This window comes from Rattus norvegicus, chromosome 16 (genome assembly GCF_021556685.1).
Source record: "Rattus norvegicus strain SHRSP/BbbUtx chromosome 16, alternate assembly SHRSP_T2T, whole genome shotgun sequence".
Taxonomy (NCBI): Eukaryota; Metazoa; Chordata; class Mammalia; order Rodentia; family Muridae; genus Rattus; species Rattus norvegicus.
Genome location: NC_141549.1, coordinates 60,001,726 through 60,020,975, shown reverse-complemented (window position 1 = coordinate 60,020,975; position 19,250 = coordinate 60,001,726). Strand labels below are relative to the sequence as shown.

General features: G+C 39.1%; 2 protein-coding genes across 5 annotated transcripts in view; one reads left to right on the top strand and one right to left on the bottom strand.

Moving 5' to 3' along the window:
* Positions 1-16,378, top strand: part of Micu3 (mitochondrial calcium uptake 3) — a 90,548-nt gene extending 74,170 nt beyond the window's left edge. For 3 of the 5 annotated variants that reach the window (NM_001436586.1, NM_001436585.1, NM_001436584.1), the window contains 6 exons: positions 2,676-2,776; positions 3,241-3,412; positions 6,077-6,185; positions 8,943-9,100; positions 10,417-10,485; positions 12,611-16,378. In NM_001436586.1, coding sequence (NP_001423515.1) covers positions 2,676-2,776; positions 3,241-3,412; positions 6,077-6,185; positions 8,943-9,100; positions 10,417-10,485 — 609 coding nt within the window. In that variant the 3' untranslated portion in view covers positions 12,611-16,378. The remainder of the gene's footprint in view (positions 1-2,675; positions 2,777-3,240; positions 3,413-6,076; positions 6,186-8,942; positions 9,101-10,416; positions 10,486-12,610) is intronic. The other 2 variants (XM_087588814.1, XM_087588813.1) reach the window with 1 other exon arrangement.
* Erich1 (glutamate-rich 1) overlaps positions 1-19,250 on the bottom strand; it is a gene marked incomplete at its 5' end in the record, with an annotated part of 52,793,804 nt that overhangs the window by 23,643,388 nt on the left and 29,131,166 nt on the right.

The following is a 19,250-nucleotide window of genomic DNA, read 5'->3' as shown; positions in this document are numbered from 1 at the left end:
CTGCTCTGCTCAGTGAACAGCCTAAGTGAGGTCATTGTAGAAGCCTGTGTAAACAGTCTCACCGCAGACTGGCATCGTGAATGTGCTGGTGCCCTCTAGCATAGTGCCCCTGCAGCCTCTCATTCTGACGGTCTTTTGTCTTCAGATTTATATAACAATACTTGTTATTCAGTAACAAGTAAGAGTGTTCCATGAAAAACCCATTTTTCCATTTCATTGAAAAGTTTTTGTCAATTAAGTCATATTTCAACTTTTTAAACCTGACAAATAGTAAAATATGATTAGAATATATAAATGAATATATGCATAAAAGTTTTTTCAATTAAAGAAAAGGAAAAAGTCTGTCACCTGCTCCCTCTTTGTAGCTTGCAGACAGGTACACTGGTTTTTCGTGTTAATAGGCTAGTGCCCATTCTTAAACTCAACTTGAGCATGCCTCCAGATGTCTGCCGCACCCCATTTATGTTTAAACTCTTTGAGGCGAAATAAATTGGTATTTGCAGCTGTGACTACCAGTAGGAACATGTGTGCACTTTATCTGCATCTTGTAGCTTTCTCCTACAAGTCAGTATAGACAGGATTATTTCTGTCTTCAGATACAGAAGCTGAAGGTCCAAAAGGTCATTGAAGTCAAGACCTCTGATGTTAAAGCCTGTCCTAGCCCCATTAGAACTGCATGCCTCATCCACCCAGTTAGTGGTGACATGATGTCCCTCCAGGGCTACTCTCTCCTCACATGGGACACTGGAAGAAGGGCTAGTCCCTCTCTCATCCTTCAACATTCATAATGTGCTTTACAAGCAAATATTTTTAAAGAGAGTGTGTGGTACTTGGCTACCTGTATTTCTTTCTCCTCTAGCCACCGGGTGGGACTGCCTGCCTCCCAGTCTTTGGAAGGTGGTGGCATGGGAGTGTGGGACGTAGCTTTCCTCAGGGGCTCTGACCACTGAGGAGGAGAGTGAGTACTAGAGCTCTCCCAAACTGTTTAGAAGGGAGACTGGGACCAGAAAGAAAACCCATACTCAGTTATTTAATTATAAACAGAACATGTGGGTAATTACCAAAGAATTTCAATAATTTTAACTTATTCTACAAGATAGGAGTTTTTGACCTTTTTATTTTTGAGATAGGGATTCCTGTAATAGCTCCTGGGATGCAGATTCCTGATTCCTCCATGTTAGCCTCCCAAGGCCATGTGAAACCACATGTGGCTCAAGAAGTCAAGTTCTTAAGAAAGATATGAGTGATCTAAGTAGCTTGGATCACTTGGTGGAAAGCAGCTGAATTGAGTAAAAGGTGGACATCCAAGGGGAAACCGATGATCTAGTATCTGCTGCAGACTAATTCTTAGAGGAAAGTATTTGACACATGGAGAAAGGAAAGGAAGATCCTACTAATGTTGCTAGAGCAACTACCCTGTGAAAGAAGGGGCAGAAGGCTTCGAGGAGTCAGAGTGATATCCAGATGTATCTTATGGACGATAAATGAAATAGAGCTACCGCTGGACCCATCGTTTCTGTAGGAACATCCTGCTTCCTGACTCTAATAAGTTCTATCTCAGGAACTCATCACAGCGGATGTACACAGTCACTTACATTAGTGTTGAAAATGGTGGCACTGCGGTATCTTCTTACATTTCCTGTGAGTTGTAATTATTTGAGTTTCCTGAATTGTGTCCTTGAATTTATGAAGTAGTTATGATTGATGACAAAGGAAAGAGGAGGGAAAGACGAAGGAAGGAGTAAAGTGGGAAGTTACATAAAGCAATTTTATTTTGTGAGAACTATAATCACTTAGGAATATGTTTATTGAACTGTAGTTTATTAAGTTGAGTGAAGAAGGGAAAATCCCGTGGAATTAACTTCGTGACCATTCAAAAGTTATATGATGCTTGTCTTTGAAAACAGTGCCAGAGATAAATTACTCCTGTGGTTCCTCTTCCTAAACACACTACCACACATTTTAATATTGTTGTAATGTAATCAGTGTGGTTAAAGAAAGCCGCTCTATAAGTTTGAGCTCATTCTCTGTCATTTCCAGAAAGTCAATATCTTTGGAGAATAGCTCGCTTTCAATTGAATTTTTCAGGTTGTTTATGAAAAAGCCTAACTACTTAAATAAAAGAGGCATAGTTAAATGATATCTAAATAACTACTTGAGATAGTCAACAGGATAGGTACACTAGATGCATAGTGATTTTAGGTAGAATGCTTTTAAGATATAACTGATGGGCATTTTCAAAAATAAAGGTCAGTATTGCTCACGTTTCTGTTTTGAAATTTTGAGTATTTTAGCTATAGTTACACCCATGACTATTGACTTTCTCTTCATTCTAATGTTTGTACCTTTTCATTCTTGGGTTTACTTTACATGTAAAAGTGTTTTGCCTCAGTGTATGTATGTGTGCCGTGTTATGTGACTGTGCATGTGGAGATGGGAAAAGATATGCGATGCCCTGGAGTTGTGGACAGTTAGGAGCCATCACGTCAGGTCAGTGCTGGAAAACAAAGCTGGGTCCTCGGGGAGAGCAACAAGTGCTCTTCACCACCAGTCCACCTCAGCCTTTCTTGACAACGTTTTTGATAAAATTCTTGGAAGAATATTTAGTGTGCTGTCTTGTTTTGGGTTTGTTTCTTTATTTGTTTTTGTTGCTAATTTGAAATTCTGTTTTTCAGCGTGCTGATGACATCACAAGCTTAGTAGCAGATACTACACTTCTTGTACACTTTTTTGGAAAGAAAGGAAAAGCTGAGCTCAACTTTGAAGATTTTTATAGGTAAGCTAAGTTTCTGTTTAAAATTACTATGCTGCTAAGGTCCGGGGATCTTGGGAATAATCTAATACTGTGAAACTGTGCTGCTCTGGTCTCAGTGGAAAATACTCTCTGTGGTGTGCACTGCATTGCTGTCTGCAGGGGTAGTCATAGCGATGCACAGCAGCTAACAGATAAAAATGAATACATAGGGATTATTGTAGCTTGGGTATTTAGAAGAGATCGCCTCAGTCAGTCCCTCAGTCTCAGTAAGCCACAGGAGAAATGGGCAGGATCATCTCTACCCCACGAGATGTTGTTAACCATTACGCAGGCAGGCAGGCAGGCAGGCAGCTCAAACCTAAGAGAGAGGTTCAGGTAGCACAGCCACTGAGCAGTAATGAATAAATTACTTCCACATGACCTTTCCTAGGATGGTAAATATGTCTGACCATTTATCGTGCTTATTTTTCATTATTTTTTCACAGATTTATGGATAATCTACAAACAGAAGTTCTAGAAATAGAATTTCTTTCCTACTCTAATGGAATGAATACTATCAGTGAAGAAGATTTTGCCCATATTCTTCTACGGTATACTAATGTGGAAAATACATCAGTGTTTTTGGAAAATGTGCGCTACAGTATACCTGAAGAAAAGGTGCTTAATCTTTTATTTTGTTGTAGCTATTATCTTGAAACACACTAGTTAGTAAATGCTGTTTTGTAATGACTTATCAAATAACTTTATTAATCCAGCTCCTCTGTGAATTAAAACCAGTGTTTGGATACATTACATTCAAGCGGAGGTCATTATTCTTATTCTTAGAAATACTTAACAGCCTTTAAGGCTATTAGGTTTGTTTTTTTTTCAAATATGACTATTATTGTTTTTCAAGAGAATTTTGTTGTTTTGACTAGTACCAAAACATGTAAGGCAGCTGGTATTGACATTATTTCTGTCACCCACTGTTCATTTCTATAGCACCTCTAATAAAAGGTCATTTGAAGAGTGCCATTGATGAGTGAATGATCTTATCTACATTTGAAGAGGCCTTTCAGCAGCTTTTGGTGGCATGAATGCTTAAGAACCCAAGACAAGTCCTTGTCTATTTGCTTGGTAGCAAATGTGGTGTCAGCCCTTTTGCGCAGTTGCATTATCTAGTGGTATTTGAATGCTTCACTGCAACCAAATAGAATTGCTGTCACGAGTACCCTTTAAGCCTGGGCTGTTTGCCTTCTATTTGTGTTTATGGAAGGATCAGGTTAAACTGTTGAAGAAAACTTGCAAATAGTTTGAGTTTGTTTAGAGTGGATACACTGCCAGAGTTAACAATTCTCAGAATCCCCTAAGGATGTAGGGGCAGGGAGGGGTTTGATGCACTTGGTTACATTATCTTTTAATCAAGTGACTTATATCTGTTTTACCCATGGAGCTGTGTTTTCCCGACCAGTAGATAATTCCCTAGAGATAAAATCATCATTGTGCTATTTAAGCTTCTATAGTGTTACATAGGACCTTTCATCTGTCTTCTTTTTCTAAGTGGAAACTTGGAAAACTAACTTAGAAGCTCAAATTGCAGGATGACTTTATAGAAAGTTTTCACAGTTTATTTTTACAATTTTTATATTTAAAATTAATCCAAAATAAAATCTGAAGTTAAATTCAGCTTTTGTAAAATCAGGTTAAACTGTTGAAGAAGTATCTGTACAATAACTATCGTAGAAAAAATCACATTATCGTGGACTCAGTGTGGCGATTGCTTGATCTCAGAAGAACCTTGCAGGCACTGACATTTTTCTTTTGGGAAAGGAGGTACTAAGGACCTAAGGTACTTGTCCACTCAAACCCAAGACTCTAAGGCAGCGGTTCTTCTACTGTACTCTTCTTAAATCTCTCCCTTCCGCCCACCACTCTTCCTTGTCTCCATCATAGTAGAAAAGAAAAGAAAGGCGATATTCAAATGGCATTTCACATTTCTAAACTACTTTCATTCCCATTCACAAATATTAACTATCTACAAGCCTTATTATAGGAACAAAGGATAAAGAAACAAGATTGGCAATTCCCTCTTTAGTAGGAGTGTACACTGCTGGGAGGGCAAAATAAGTAATAAGAAAGAGATTTTCAGATAAAGGCAAATGCGGTGGACAGGACAAGGATGGAGATTGGAAAAGAAGGCCACTGTAGTGGAGAGATTTTGAGCTTTGAGCAGAGCCTGAATGCAGTGAGCTGGGCTCATGAAGAGTGTTGTAGACAGGAGAGCAGCGGACAAACAGCAAGGGCCTGGGGAGGGCGCGGACGTAGGTTATTGAAAAAGTGGTAAAGACATTGCATAAACCAGGAGAGGAGAAGGTGATGAGGAAGTTGTGTGTCAGGTCTGATAGAACTTGATGGACAGAAAGAGAAGGGGCTTAGATTTCCTGCCAGTGGAGCTACTGAGATGGACAGGAAGCTGCTGCCATGTCTAAGTTTTAAATTGGGGGCCTGGAAAACTATCTTCCTAGTTAGTTCCCGGGCTGCCCAGAACCCTCATCAATGGTCCTCTTCCCTTCCCCTGTGCTCAAGCCAGGATTCGGGAGGCTGCAGCTGAGGGCTCTGTCCCCTGTCCTTCTTTTCTGTATGCTTAATGACTTAAATTTTATTGATTATATCCAAAATAGAGATACAGTGTTTTTATAGTGTTCAAATAGTGTTCTATTATCTGAAGTAACAACTGGGGTAGAATCTTAGCCTGTGACTGACATCTCCCAGAGCAGGCTGCTCTGAGCACAGGTCCTTCATCCTCAGTGTCATTTCCTGTAGTCACTTCACGTTCCCTGTTGTCATGGCTGCATTTTCATGGCTGAAGATCAACTAAATGACAGTTGATGCTGACAGTTGGATTTTTGTATTGTCGTCAGAAGCATACTGATGGCCTAATGTGAAGCAATCAATATGCAAAGCAAATGTGGCTTATGGCTTTTATAGATTTAATAAATGATATTTAGAGGGTTATCATAATCGGAACTTTTCTAGTCACTTTTATTAAAGCATGTAACAGTGCTACCCAATAGAAATAAGTATGCCCAAATCCTAAGTTTATTTGGAGAAATTTTTCCTAACACACCTGAAGTGGTTTCTTTTTTTTTTTTTTTTTTTTTTTTTTTTCGGAGCTGGGGACCGAACCCAGGGCCTTGCGATTCCTAGGTAAGCGCTCTACCACTGAGCTAAATCCCCAGCCCCTGAAGTGGTTTCTTATGAAATATACTGCAGTTCCTAGTGCTTCCTTTATTCTAATTCATCTGTCAATACTAATTTTTTACATTTATTTTCTTGATATAGGGTATCACATTTGATGAATTCAGGTCATTTTTCCAGTTTCTAAACAACTTAGAAGACTTTGCAATAGCTCTCAATATGTATAACTTTGCAAGCCGTTCTATAGGACAAGGTAAGAATTACTTTCCAAATGTATTGTCAAAACAGCCCTACCTTGTTCACGGAGGTTTGGGTGACAGACAGTGAGGTGTGTTTGGTGGTGCCTCAACTTACCTGAAAGCCTGGCTTCATCATTTCTACGGGCAAACACTTCTGAAAGTTAACATTATGCAGAGTCTAAGGAAATACGCTGATTTCTTACTGGGTTTATATTTGGCCTTTCATATTATGAGGAAGAACTAATAATATTTATTGTAAAAGGTCTAAGAAGAAGCCTCATGACTACTTGGTAGCATCAGGGAACTGATGTCTACTTGTAGAAGCTGCTGCTGGCCATTGACTGTTCCAGAAAGTCTCATGATTTTTCCATAATCAGAAACCAGAAATAATAAGCAGAACCTCTTAGCCATTAACTTACACTAACGGGTTTTTTTAAAGAGTGATGCATAAAATTGATTATCTTTTTTTTATTAGATATATTTCTTTACTTACATTTCAAATCTTATTCCCTTTCCCGGTTTCCTGTCCATAAGCCCCCCGATCCCCACCCCCTCCCCCATATGGGTATTCCTCCTCTACATCCCCCTTACTGCTCCCCCTTATTCCCCTGCACTGGGGGTCCAACCTTGGCAGGACCAAGGACTTCCCCTTCCTCTGGTGCCCCATCAAGGCTATTCTCTGCTACATGTGCAGTTGGAGCCCTGGTCAGTCCGTGTGTAGTCTTTCATAGTGGCTTAGTCCCTTGGAGCTCTGGTGGTTTGATATTGTTGTTCTTATGGGGTTGCAAGGTTCTTCAACTCTTTCAATCCTTCCTCTAATTCCCCCCAGGGGGTCCTGTTCTCACTTCAGTGGTTTGCTGCTAGCATTGACCTCTGTATTGGACATGCTCTGGATGTGTCTCTTAAGAGAGATCTATATCCGGTCCCTTTCAGCATGCATTTTTTAGCTTCATCAATCTTATCTAGTTATGGTGGCTGTATATATATGGGCCACATGTGGGGCAGGCTCTGAATGGCCATTCCTTGAGTCGCTGCTCTAAACTTTGCTTCCATATCCCCTCCTATGGATTTGTTTTTCTCCTTTTAAGAAGGAGTGGGAGCATCTGGATCATCCTTCTTCTTGAGCTTCCTGTGGTCTGTGGATTGCATCTTGCTTAGTTCCAGCTTTTGTGCTAATATCCACTTATCAGTGAGTGCACACCAAGTGTGTTTTTCTGTGTTTGGGTTACCTCACATCTTTTTTTTTTTAATTTACAAAAAACCACATCTGTCATGTAACTTCAAACACTGGTGTTCTTGGGACTGCCACAGTCTTTGTTTCTAGGTTGGCTAAGAAGCTAAATATTTCTCTGTTCTTTCCCTTATAACCTTGTTCTTACTAAAAGGACCCTGCTGTGTAGACTCTGTTCATGTCTTTAAGGCAATTTCCCTGCCTCTGCCAGAATCTATTATGTTAGATTTCAGATTATCGTCTGGAGGTTTTTATGTTCAACTTGAAGGGGAACGTGAAACTGCACCCTAATGTCGATGCCAGTTACTTCTCTCAGAGGCAGAGAAGGGACGGGAGCAGTGACTGTGAGGGCGGAGGTTCAACTCCCACTGCCAGTGCACTCAGCACCACTTGTGTATGCATCTGTTGTGTGGCCTCATTTATCATTGGATAAGAGAAACCTGAACATTCCCTCAGACTCATCTTTCTCTAAACTGTGTTCAAACCTTGGAAGGCATGCCTCAACAAGTGAAAGCTACATACATAATATATTATACATTATATATATATATGTATATATATATATATCACAGTTGATATATAATATCTTACTGGGATAATATACTCCTTCAAAAGAAATAAGTATCGATGTATTTGGTTCAGAGCAGAGGTTGCTCTCTTATTTTATGGAACTAGAAAACAGGAGAAATTTCGTGTCACTTTTTCAAATGTTTGGAACAATATCCACGTGTTTTCCCCTGCCGCTTTCAGCACACTTATTACAGGCTGGTGCAGCAGACCTAAGCGGCATTCCTTCACCAGCTCTTCCTAGAATACACAGAAAGCTCCTCTAAAACAAATCAGCCTCTCTTTCGAACAACTGCTGTGCACAACTCTTCAGTTTCCCAGTCGTCTGTAGGAGCAGATCAGGTTCCCAAGCCCACAGCTCCACAGCTCCTCCCAGGCCCTCTGAGCTCTGCTCTACCGCGCAGACTGCTCACTGCCCCACACTCCCTGGTCTCTACTCACGTGGCCTTCAGGTTTGCTCAGCTGCCATTTCTCATCCCCACTGCTGAAGCGGTCCGTCCTGTGACGCTGGGCTCCAGCACCTAGTCCTAGCCTTTTGAAATCATTGCCTGCCCTTTCCTCCATCCTTCTGTGTCCACACTGTCGACAGAATTAATCACTCCTCCAAATTCGCAGAGCACTTTACCACCACGTTTTGGGTGATCCTTTGAAATGATTGTTTCCGCAAACCCCGTCTCCTCTCTGAACTGTTTCTTGGGGATATATTTATTGTAAAACCCTGTCATATAGTCTCTCCTCCTGACAGTAGCTGCTCATACAACGTTCCTCGAGTAGGAGGACAGCATTAACCCAGTTGAGCCCTCACTTGCTCTTTTCAGTAAACCACAGTGTCCCCTTTCTCCCTGAATGAAAGTCATTTGCAGTGCACCATCATGGCTCATGCTCACAAAAGACTTTTTACAGCCTTTGCAATAACTAGCATCATGGATTAAAGAAAAATACTGCTTTTTCTTTTTTTATGACATTTATCTAGATGAATTTAAACGTGCTGTATACGTAGCTACGGGACTGAAACTTTCACCACATTTGGTGAACACTGTCTTCAAGATTTTCGATGTTGACAAAGATGACCAATTAAGTTATAAAGAATTTATTGGGATTATGAAAGACAGACTCCACAGAGGGTTCCGGGTAAGCCTGCAGATTTCAAGCCTATTGATAATTTGTTTTAAGTCTAAGTGCAAAAGAAATTTATGTGAAATTTTAAAGCTATAAACATGAAGTGTTTTTTTTTAACTTTGTATGGCCCTCAACCTGCTTTCAAAAAAAATGTGATAAAAGATAATTTTTAAATATATAATAAATTTGATTGTTTAATTTATTTTCATGTTCAATTAGGGGGATGTCTTTATTGCTATTTGGGGGAAGGGTATGCTGGTTTTGTTTTGTTTTGTTTTGTTTTATTTAGTCTTCCCATTAGATTTCAAACTCACTAGTAAACATCCCCGCTCCTCCTTACACTTAAGATGCTTCCTGTAGGAAACTGAGTCTTTAAGACAGTACACATTCACTATAATATAGTATAAAATAAACCAAAAATCAATTTTTGTTTCCTGTACTGTTTTTCTAATCGACATACTAGAAAGCAATAAGAGTTCATTCGTCCTTTTCTCAAAATCTTTTTTTTTTCCATTTTGTTTATAATGTGGTTTAATAAGTATTTACACTTCTGACATACCTAATGGATATTTCAGAAACAGAAGAGGAAAATCCTTTCAAATTAACAGCTGCTATAGTCAGGGATAAACACTTTAAGTAGAAAAATCCATATATAGAAAAATACCCTCTTAGTCTGAAACTCAAAGATTTGTTGAATGACTTTCTGCCCAAGCTATCTTGAAAAAACTGCTGCTGTACTTGAGTGCCACCTAGTGGACACTAGGGACACTTGTAAGGATGAACAGAGAAATCCGTTTCTTCAAAAAAAGTAAGAAGGTTTAGTATGACCGATCCTGTAAGCCTTTGTCACCGTTTTCCCTCCAAGCACAGTTGCTCTCACTTCTCTTCACTAGTCCTTGTGTGCCTGAGCTGCTATCACGGTTCTCTTGTTTACATGTTACATGGTTTACACACATTCTTTAAAATACACTCATTGTGTGTTTTTATGGGATACAATGTAGTATCTTGTTACATGAATACATTGTGGAGTAATAATCTAATTGACGTAATCTCACACTTTGTAGTGTGAGCCATTTGATTCTACTTTTAAACAGTTTTAAATGCACTTGGTGTTAGCTTTGTCACCCTTCTGTGGCCATCCTGAGAAGGCGTTTCTCTTGTGTGACTGGAACACTATGTCTGTTGGTTCACTTGTTCCCATGTCTACCAACCCTCCTGGCCTCTGGTGACCAGCATCATGCTGTTTGCACAAGTTTGGCTCATAGTCAACATATAAATTAAACAGCGCTGTGTATACATTTGGACATTTGTAATCCTTTATTCCACAGGGTTATAAAACAGTCCAGAAGTATCCGACTTTCAAATCCTGCCTGAAAAAGGAACTTCATAGCAGATAAGTATGTTAGCTTGGGCTTATCCTAATCGCTTCAGTAATTATAAAGAATCACCATTGTTTTTATAATGTCTAGACAGTAGCTGGGAAGGGATCGGGATTGGATCTTAGTAGTAGAACACATGTTCAACACCATGTCCCACAAGAAGAGAATAAGTGATAGAAATGTAACTGTCGCCTACAGTCTTGTGAAGACGGTGCGGGTGTTGTGGTTTAAAACCTATGTGCTAGGAGCTGAGGACATAGCTCAGTTGGTAGGGTGCTCAGCTAGCACGTATGAGGCCCTGCGCTGTCTCCAGAGCCACAGAGAGCAGGAGTGGAGCTGCAGTCCCTTTTCCCAACATCCCAGACAGAGGCAGGAGAATCAGAAATTCAAGGTCATCCTCAGTACCATAGCCATTTCCAAGCCACACTGGGGCACAGAGTTACTCTCTCAAGAAAGGAAAAAGGAAAGAAGAAATGTTTTGTTGAATTTGTAGTTCCATTCCTGTGCGGGTACCTTATAATAAATCCAAGCTGTACTTCGTAACATAGGACCTATAGCGCCTAGGGGACGTGTGTTGGAGGAGCTTCGAAGCCACTGCTGAAAAAGACAGTGGTACTGTGGACGAGCGTAGGGGTGACAGTGTGCTGAGCATTCCTCCTCATGCTTCTCACCCTTGAGTGAGGAGCCATCCTGTGGCCTTGGGCATGTGAGGCAGCCGCTGAACCACTGGTTCACACCCCTAGATCTTGATTCTTGTGGTTTTGAACTCCTGATTCTCTTGCTTCTTTCTTCAGAGTGCAGAGATTATAAGCCTTAGCAAGCACTCCCCATATTAGACTGTCAGCTCCTTTATCAGCATAGAAGACTCAGGAATTAGAAAGTGACTTCTCAGGGTAACTTACTAGTGAGTGACAAACCATGATTTGAGCTGCTTTGATTCTATGGTAAAACTATTTTTTTACTTAATATGTTATCACCCTTCATTGTAGTAACTGAGGGTGAATCTGTCCTGTTTTTGTTTGAATCAGAGAAATATTTCAAACATTAATCTCCAGAAAGATTAGTTTTGTTTCTACCATTGATCATAACTGCATCGTGTCAGGGACTGTGTTAGATTGCCATGATGGAGGTTTTGTTGCTGATCTGGGATGAGTACATGCTCTTACATATATTTCTCATTTCTCTCAAGTTTGAAGCACTTTATATGTTCCGCAAAGTGGTTTTTAAAAAAGAGCAGTCACTGTAGCCTGCTACTTACTTCCCTGTCCCCAGTTATACTGTTCAAATTCCCAGCCAGAGAGCAGCGAATCACCCACCTCACATTATGCAACCTGTGAACTCCCACAAGCATGTCCAGAGACCTGTCTCCCAGGTGACTATAGCTTCTGTCAAGTGACAACACCAACCAGCCATCACATTGTCAACTTTGAAAAATGTAGAAGAAATGGCCTCATTGCTGTTTTCCTCATAGAATGTATCGGCTTTTAGTTTGCTGCTATTCGGTTTTGTCTTTATGAAAAGAACCCGAAATGCTCAGTATTCTGTGAGGTAGCTTTGAGGTCTCTCAGATATAGAATCCGTTTTGGGAAATAGTGGTCCAGAATACTGAGGAGAGCAGCAGGCTGTTCATCCATTTAGGTAACTGTTGGGACTCCGCTACCTAGGGTCTCCCATACTTGTATTTTGAGAAACTGTGTGCTGCCTTACAAAACAAGAATAATGCACTGAAACAGTGCATCCCTGAATATAGTGTCTCATTCTGCTTGCCATAGCTTCCACTACCACTAATTGTCTATATTAGTGCACAGAACCATAGCTTAAAGTGACTCCCTAAATCTATACCTCCCTGAAACTGAGTCTCAAAGGAGTTTCTTAACAAAATGTGAACCTGGGTCACTGGGATGGCCCACTTACACGCTACCTCTATGCACAAGTACAAACAACAGATAAATACAGTTTCTAAAAAGCTATGCACTTGTAAACTAAAATTTGTGTACACTAGATTCTTTTATTTTATCTGTATTGATTTTAATTAGATGACTGCTTCATATAATTTCTGTTAAAGTTTAAATTAAATGTCATTACCTTGACTTACATAAGTACTGCTTTGCTGTTATGTGTTTGTTTTGTTTTGTTTAACTAGATCCTCCTAAACAAGAATTGGAAGAATATAATCTATGTGACTAGGCAAGGAGCAAGATTTTGAGTGGATCCAATATAAAGTCAGAGCATGCAGAAAATAAAAGGAATGTGGAATGCTCTGAAATGTACATCTTTTTCCTTGAACGGAGTTTATCAACATCAGAGGAAAACTTCGTCTTGTAACTACAAGCATTAACGGGGACTGAGCCCGAGCACCACCAGAGAAACCTGCTGCAAACACTGAGTGTAATCACTGAGCTTTCGCCTTGACTGACTGCTCTGAACTCTTCATTCCCTAACATGGGTAGTCCCGATGACCATCTGAGAATATTTAGATTGTTTATTTATTAGAAACGTCCTTTATTTCAGAATAATTTATGAATGATGACTATAGATGGAAACACATTTCTTCAGTTTGCACTGTGAGCGTGTGTTCATACAGTGAGTATTGCTTCAGGCTTGTCTTGGGCCCTTCATTGTTGTAAGTATTTGTTATTTATCTTGTATTTAATTATACTGAAGTAATTTCAGAAAACAAGTGAGAATTTACTAAGCAATAGGATGATGGTTTACATTGTACTTTCAGCTTTTAAAAGTACTTATGTAATATACATTGTTGGATTTATGTAAATTTTTGTTTTTGCCGTTCTTTGTGTGTCTTGTCTTGTTTTGTTTTTGTACCAAAGCCAACAGGAATTCAGGTATTTTATTTTAAAAGAAATTTAGATTTTCTTTCTAAGAAAACACAGCAGCCGTGTGCTGGTGTTAGAAGCAAGAAGAGTGGTAGTAGTAATCACCATCGTGAGGTTCCTAGTCACAGGAGTGACATGGAAACAAGATCAGTAACATAGTGGATATTATTAATATATGTTAGTAGCATCAAAACTAATATAGTTGGCCTAGAAGGTTGATGTATATTTATTTGATAGAAGATAATGTTTTGTTTCTTGAAAAAAGGACCACATGCAAAATTGATCCAAACAGTCAGTAGTGATTAATCATTTATAACTAATCCATTACATCGAAATAATATGTCTTAAAAGAGAAAATAAAACTTTCTCTTGAAAAACCCCACTTGAGAGACTGGCCAGCATGGGTCACAACTCAAAGTCTGCCTGGGCTGTAGTGTACGCTCAAGCCACCCTGGCCACTTAGAAGAAGAAAAAGTGTAGCTTAGTGGTGGAGGGTTTGCCTGCCATGTGTGAGGCCTCAGGTTTAATTCCCAACTCTGAAAAAGAAGGGGAAGGGGAAGAAAGAAAAAGAGATCCTAGATTTTCACATTGAAAAATAATTTTAGAATATTTAATAGAACTTTGGCTACATGATAAAACTGATTTATACAAGGGTACTATAAATAACGCAATGAGTTTTAAGCTAATATATTTATGTATTGCATGTCAAAAGATTAATAGATTGATTTATCTTCTTTTATAAGATGTACATAGTATAAATTGCATACACTCCAACCATTACTTTGCTTTTGCATCGGAAAATAGGAAACACTGGCTTTATTTTAAGTTATTGAATGTGAAATTGGTCTGCATCAGCCTATTTGTAAAATGTTATTTTTGTGTTATTAGTATTGATTATGTTTTTAGACCCTTCCACATTCTTTGTCTGATATTATTTATTGCACCAATAAAGAAATATAAATATGCAAATGCAGTAGAGTTATACTTACATAATTTCACCTGCTACATACACATTTATCATGTCTTAGGCCTAGATTGTTCTTAGTAATACATGGTGTATAAAATCATTGAAAAAATACAAATTAATCTTTGTCTATTAGGTATTTTATTACACATAATGGAAACCTTGTTGATACGGATTAAAAGTTAAATAACCTATTCAAAGATCCTTTGTAAGTATGTCAATGTCCCAAGAAAATAACATAATATATTCACAGCCACTGTCCCTTATTGCTTTATTGTGAAGCTGTTTATATATAAGGTGGCAAAATAATATAAAAATGAGGGAAATAAAATACTCTGACCAATTAATAAGGTAAGAGAATGGTGAGTGACAGTGGCTTCCCTCTCAGCACTCTTAAACTTTTCTGCCTATATAGTAGAGGTAGGGTATGGTTAAGTCAGTTGAAGTATTTTTGAATGTTTTCAAATAATGCACTAAATTCACAAATGTTAGCTTCGAATTTTCCTTCTACAAATTACACAAATTTCACCAACATTAACCTCTGCATATAATTTTAGTGTTATGCTTCTTGAAGAAAGCCTACATGGTAAACGGTATTTGGTACTTCTCAGAATAGTTTATAATAAATTATTTTAGCCTAAAATCTGATTGTTACTACAAAACTTAATTGTGAAGCTACATCTTAATTGTTATATTATCTTAAAATAAATTTACATTTTGAATCAAGGAATTGCAGTTTGCTATTGAGTATATCAGTGAACTAATTTTGTTCTGAAAATATCACTTTCTAAGGTGGGAAATCTTAGTGGGTTACCATTGATCCTAAACCCACTTTTGTAGTATACGTGCCATCAAACTCACGAAAATCTCAGTGGGTACATACATTGCAGTCTTGGAGCCTTCTCAGAGCATTGCAGAGGTCCTTGTCTTATAGAACTGTGTTAGTACTACAAAGATTTTCAGGAAGTTTACATGTGACTTAAGAGTCGTCTTGTTAAGAGAACACCTAAAAATTATATTTTAAAGGTGTATTAGTTATTCTCTCCTGTTTTGTTTTGTCTTGGTCTTAGTTTCATTAGACAGTCTGACTTTGTGGCCACAGATGATTCAAATTCCGTGGTTCAAGCAGTGCTCTGGCCTAGGTCACCTGAGTTCTCAGAATGTCGGTGTATATCGCCACACCTCATCCCACCTCTGCTATCAGTAAACAAACACTAAAGGGTGTGAAAATGTGAATCTTGTAATAGTAAGTAAAATAAAATCTTAAGTGTTCAAAAAGCATGTTTTTCTTTTGGGGCAGCATTTTTACTTTGTTAGTTACTCCTGAAAAGATGGCTTGGCAGTATCACATTAGAGTCTGTGAAACATAACCTGTGATTAATTGTCTTTATATCATAGTAAATATTTTAGCATCTTAAAAATAAGAGCATGCCTATAATTAAAACTATATGTGTGTAAGTATGCAATGCTTTTAGAACATAAAAAGTTACTGTGAAATTCATCTTTCAAGGATAATTTTGTCCACTTAGTGAAGGACAAGAAGTTCTTAACAAGAAGTTGGTAGGGAAAAAAAAGAAAAAAGAAAAAACAGCAACAACCCCCCCCAAAAAAAAGCAAACAAACAAACAAAAAAAAAACAAGCACATGGAATAGGAATCTAAATGAGGAGAGTTTTTTTTTTATTAATTGAGATTAAGTAATAGGAAAAAATTATTTTAAATGCATGCACATAAAGGTAAAATGGTATTGTGTGTTTTCATATGAGTTCCAGGTGGCAAAGATGGTTTTAATGAGTGTGGTGTGGTTTGCTGTCCCTCCCTCGCCAGTGCTGGTGACGCTGTCTTGACTGACACTGAATTGTTACTGTGCCTTTATCTCTGGATCACAGCATCCTGATGTGTACTTAAACTCCATAATTTTAACATGTATGTCCACAAGCTTGGCACAGCAGTACGTAATAGAAGAGAATAGGAAGTTCGTTTATAGAGTTGATATGACATTACCTGTAAGATATCTATCTGAGAGCATCGTAGTTTACAATGCCTACTCAGCTATAGTTGTATTCAAAATATATTTTATTATATAATACTGCATTAAAATTGTATTCATTGTATCAGTGCTCCTCAGCCTGTGAATCGTGACCCTTTTGTGTGTTCAATGGCCCTTTCACGGGGGTGGCCAAAGACCATCGGAAAAGACATATTTACATTATGATTCAGGACAGCAGGACTGCAATTATGAAGCAGCAATGAAAGCGACTTTGTGGTTGGGGTCACCATGGCAGGAGGAACTGTATTAAGAGGTTGCAGCATTAGGAAGCTTGAGACCACTGCATTATGTGCGTGTATATATTTTAAAGGCAAAGAGCTAAAAAGTCGCATTTTTAGTCAAAATTAACTACTTTCTCCAGTTCAATTTGCTAAAATAACCTTGTACCTAATTTACCTGGCACTGATTGATTCTAGATCCATCTCTAAAGCTGTACTGCTAATGGATTAGAACACGCCTGGCTGTACTGAAGCCCTTATTATTCTGAAAATCCCGGCAGGCAGTTTCCATCTCACTGACCTATCACAAGCAGTCCCGCTGCCCTGGAACAGAGCTGACACTCGGGACCTCCAACCCGGAACATCCTCCGTACTTTTCTCTTTCTGGAGTGAGAATGCCCTGTAGCCCCTGGGGGAAGTTGCATAGTGAGTGAATTTTTTAGCTGTGTGCCTTGAAAACAGCTTTACTGTGCCTTCAGGGCTAGGGAATACTCCGAGCAGAGACAGCAGTCTACAATGGAACACTCATCTCTCCCTCCAGACAGTGAAAGCACCATCCCATTGCTGTCCAACTTTCAGTGTTCTCGATGTTTGATGTTACTCTGATGCCTCACTCGTTTTCCTTCCCTCCTGGAAGCTGCTGTCTTTTGCTAATTCCTTTTCTATAAGGTTGTCCTTGCTGTGCCTTGATACAGCTTTTGTATCCGTTGCTGGTGCTGGGCACAGTAGTGTTTTATCTGTGGGCTCCCTGCATCCAGCGTTGAGAAAAGAATATCCTCTCCTATTGCCTTCTCTGCCTGACATTCCTGGAGTACCTTGTTGTTCAGATGCTGGCCCTTCTCTACTCAACCTGTAGTCATTTGCTCCTCCCTTCCTCTCCATAGAGCACCTTCTTTATCCATTCTCTTCAGATGTTTTTTATTCTACTCCTTAAGTTGTTCTGGACGTTTTTCTGTCTTCTCTTTTGTTTCTTACACTCCATTACTTATTTCTAATTGTCTGACTTCAGTGTCTGGTGTTTTCTCCTACTTCCTTTACTGCCTCATTTTGTCTTGTGTGTTTGGGTGTGCCTCTCACATTATGGTTTTTGTCCACATTCTGATGGTTCTTTGCTGTACACTTGTATTTTACAACACATTGGAATCTGTGTGGACAGGGGAGCTTTTAATGGATGGATCTCCCCCTGCTCTCCTCGCCAGCCTGCTTGCCTACAAAGCCCCTTTCCTCTCAGCACTGACAGGCCTTTTCTCTGTCTGCTAGAATTCTGTCAAGTAAGTTCAAAGCTTCATTTCTGTTTTGCTCAGTGCTGAATACAAAAAGATTTTGAACCCCTCTTGTTTTCTCTGAGTGCTCCCATCTGTGCACAGAATCCTGTGGGTGCTCCAGAGCATTTCAGCCAGCCATACTATTTACAGAGCAAGCCTTGGGGAACCCACCTCCTTCAGAGTCCTCCCATATCACAGCCATTTGCATTCTTTGGAGCTAAGATAGTTAGCTACTGCCCGTTTCTGAAATTTAAATATGTATGTGTATATATATATTTCTGTTATATATATATTTCTGTTATGTATATATACTGTATATACATAATATAAATTCTGTATATACAGAATATATATATATATTCTGTAAATATATTCTGTAATACCATTTCCAGTTTTCTTGTCCACGGCAAAGAAAACTTTAAAAGAAAAATCACTTTTTATTGATATTTTAGTATCATTTCAATGACAGAAATGTGTCTTCCAGACAACATATAGTATTTAAACTCTGTTCAGAATGTATCTGGAAATATATATAAGAAACTTTAAAATGTCCAGTTTTCTGAGGAATCTCCAGACTGATTTCCGGAATGGTTGTACCAGTTTGCAATCCCATCAATAATGGAGGAGTGTTCCTCTTTCTCTACATCCTCACCAGCATCTGTTGTCACCTGAGTTTTTGATCTTAGCCATTCTGACTGGTGTGAGGTAGAATCTCAGGGTTGTTTTGATTTGCATTTCCCTGATGACTAAGGATGCTGAACATTTCTTTAGGCACTTCTCAGCCATTCGATATTCCTCAGCTGAAAATTCTTTATCTCTGTACCCCATTTTAATAGGGTTATTTGTCTCTCTGGAGTCTAACTTCTTGTGTTCTTTGTATATTTTGAATACTAGCCTTCTATCAGATATAGGATTAGTAAGGATCTTTTCCCAATCTGTTGGTTGCCGTTTTGTCTTTTTTTTTTTTATTTTTTATTTTATTTATTTTTTTTTTATTAACTTGAGTATTTCTTATATACATTTCAAGTGTTATTCCCTTTCCCGGTTTCCGGGCAAAATCCCCCTCCCCCCTCCCCTTCCTTATGGGTGTTCCCCTCCCAACCCTCCCCCCATTGCCGCCCTCCCCCCATAGTCTAGTTCACTGGGGGTTCAGTCTTAGCAGGACCCAGGGCTTCCCCTTCCACTGGTGCTCTTACTAGGATATTCATTGCTACCTATGGGGTCAGAGTCCAGGGTCAGTCCATATATAGTCTTTAGGTAGTGGCTTAGTCCCTGGAAGCTCTGGTTGCTTGACATTGTTGTACTTTTGGGGTCTCGAGCCCCTTCAAGCTCTTCCAGTTCTTTCTCTGATTCCTTCAACGGGGGACCTATTCTCAGCTCAGTGGTTTGCTGCTGGCATTCGCCTCTGTATTTGCTGTATTCTGGCTGTGTCTCTCAGGAGCGATCTACATCC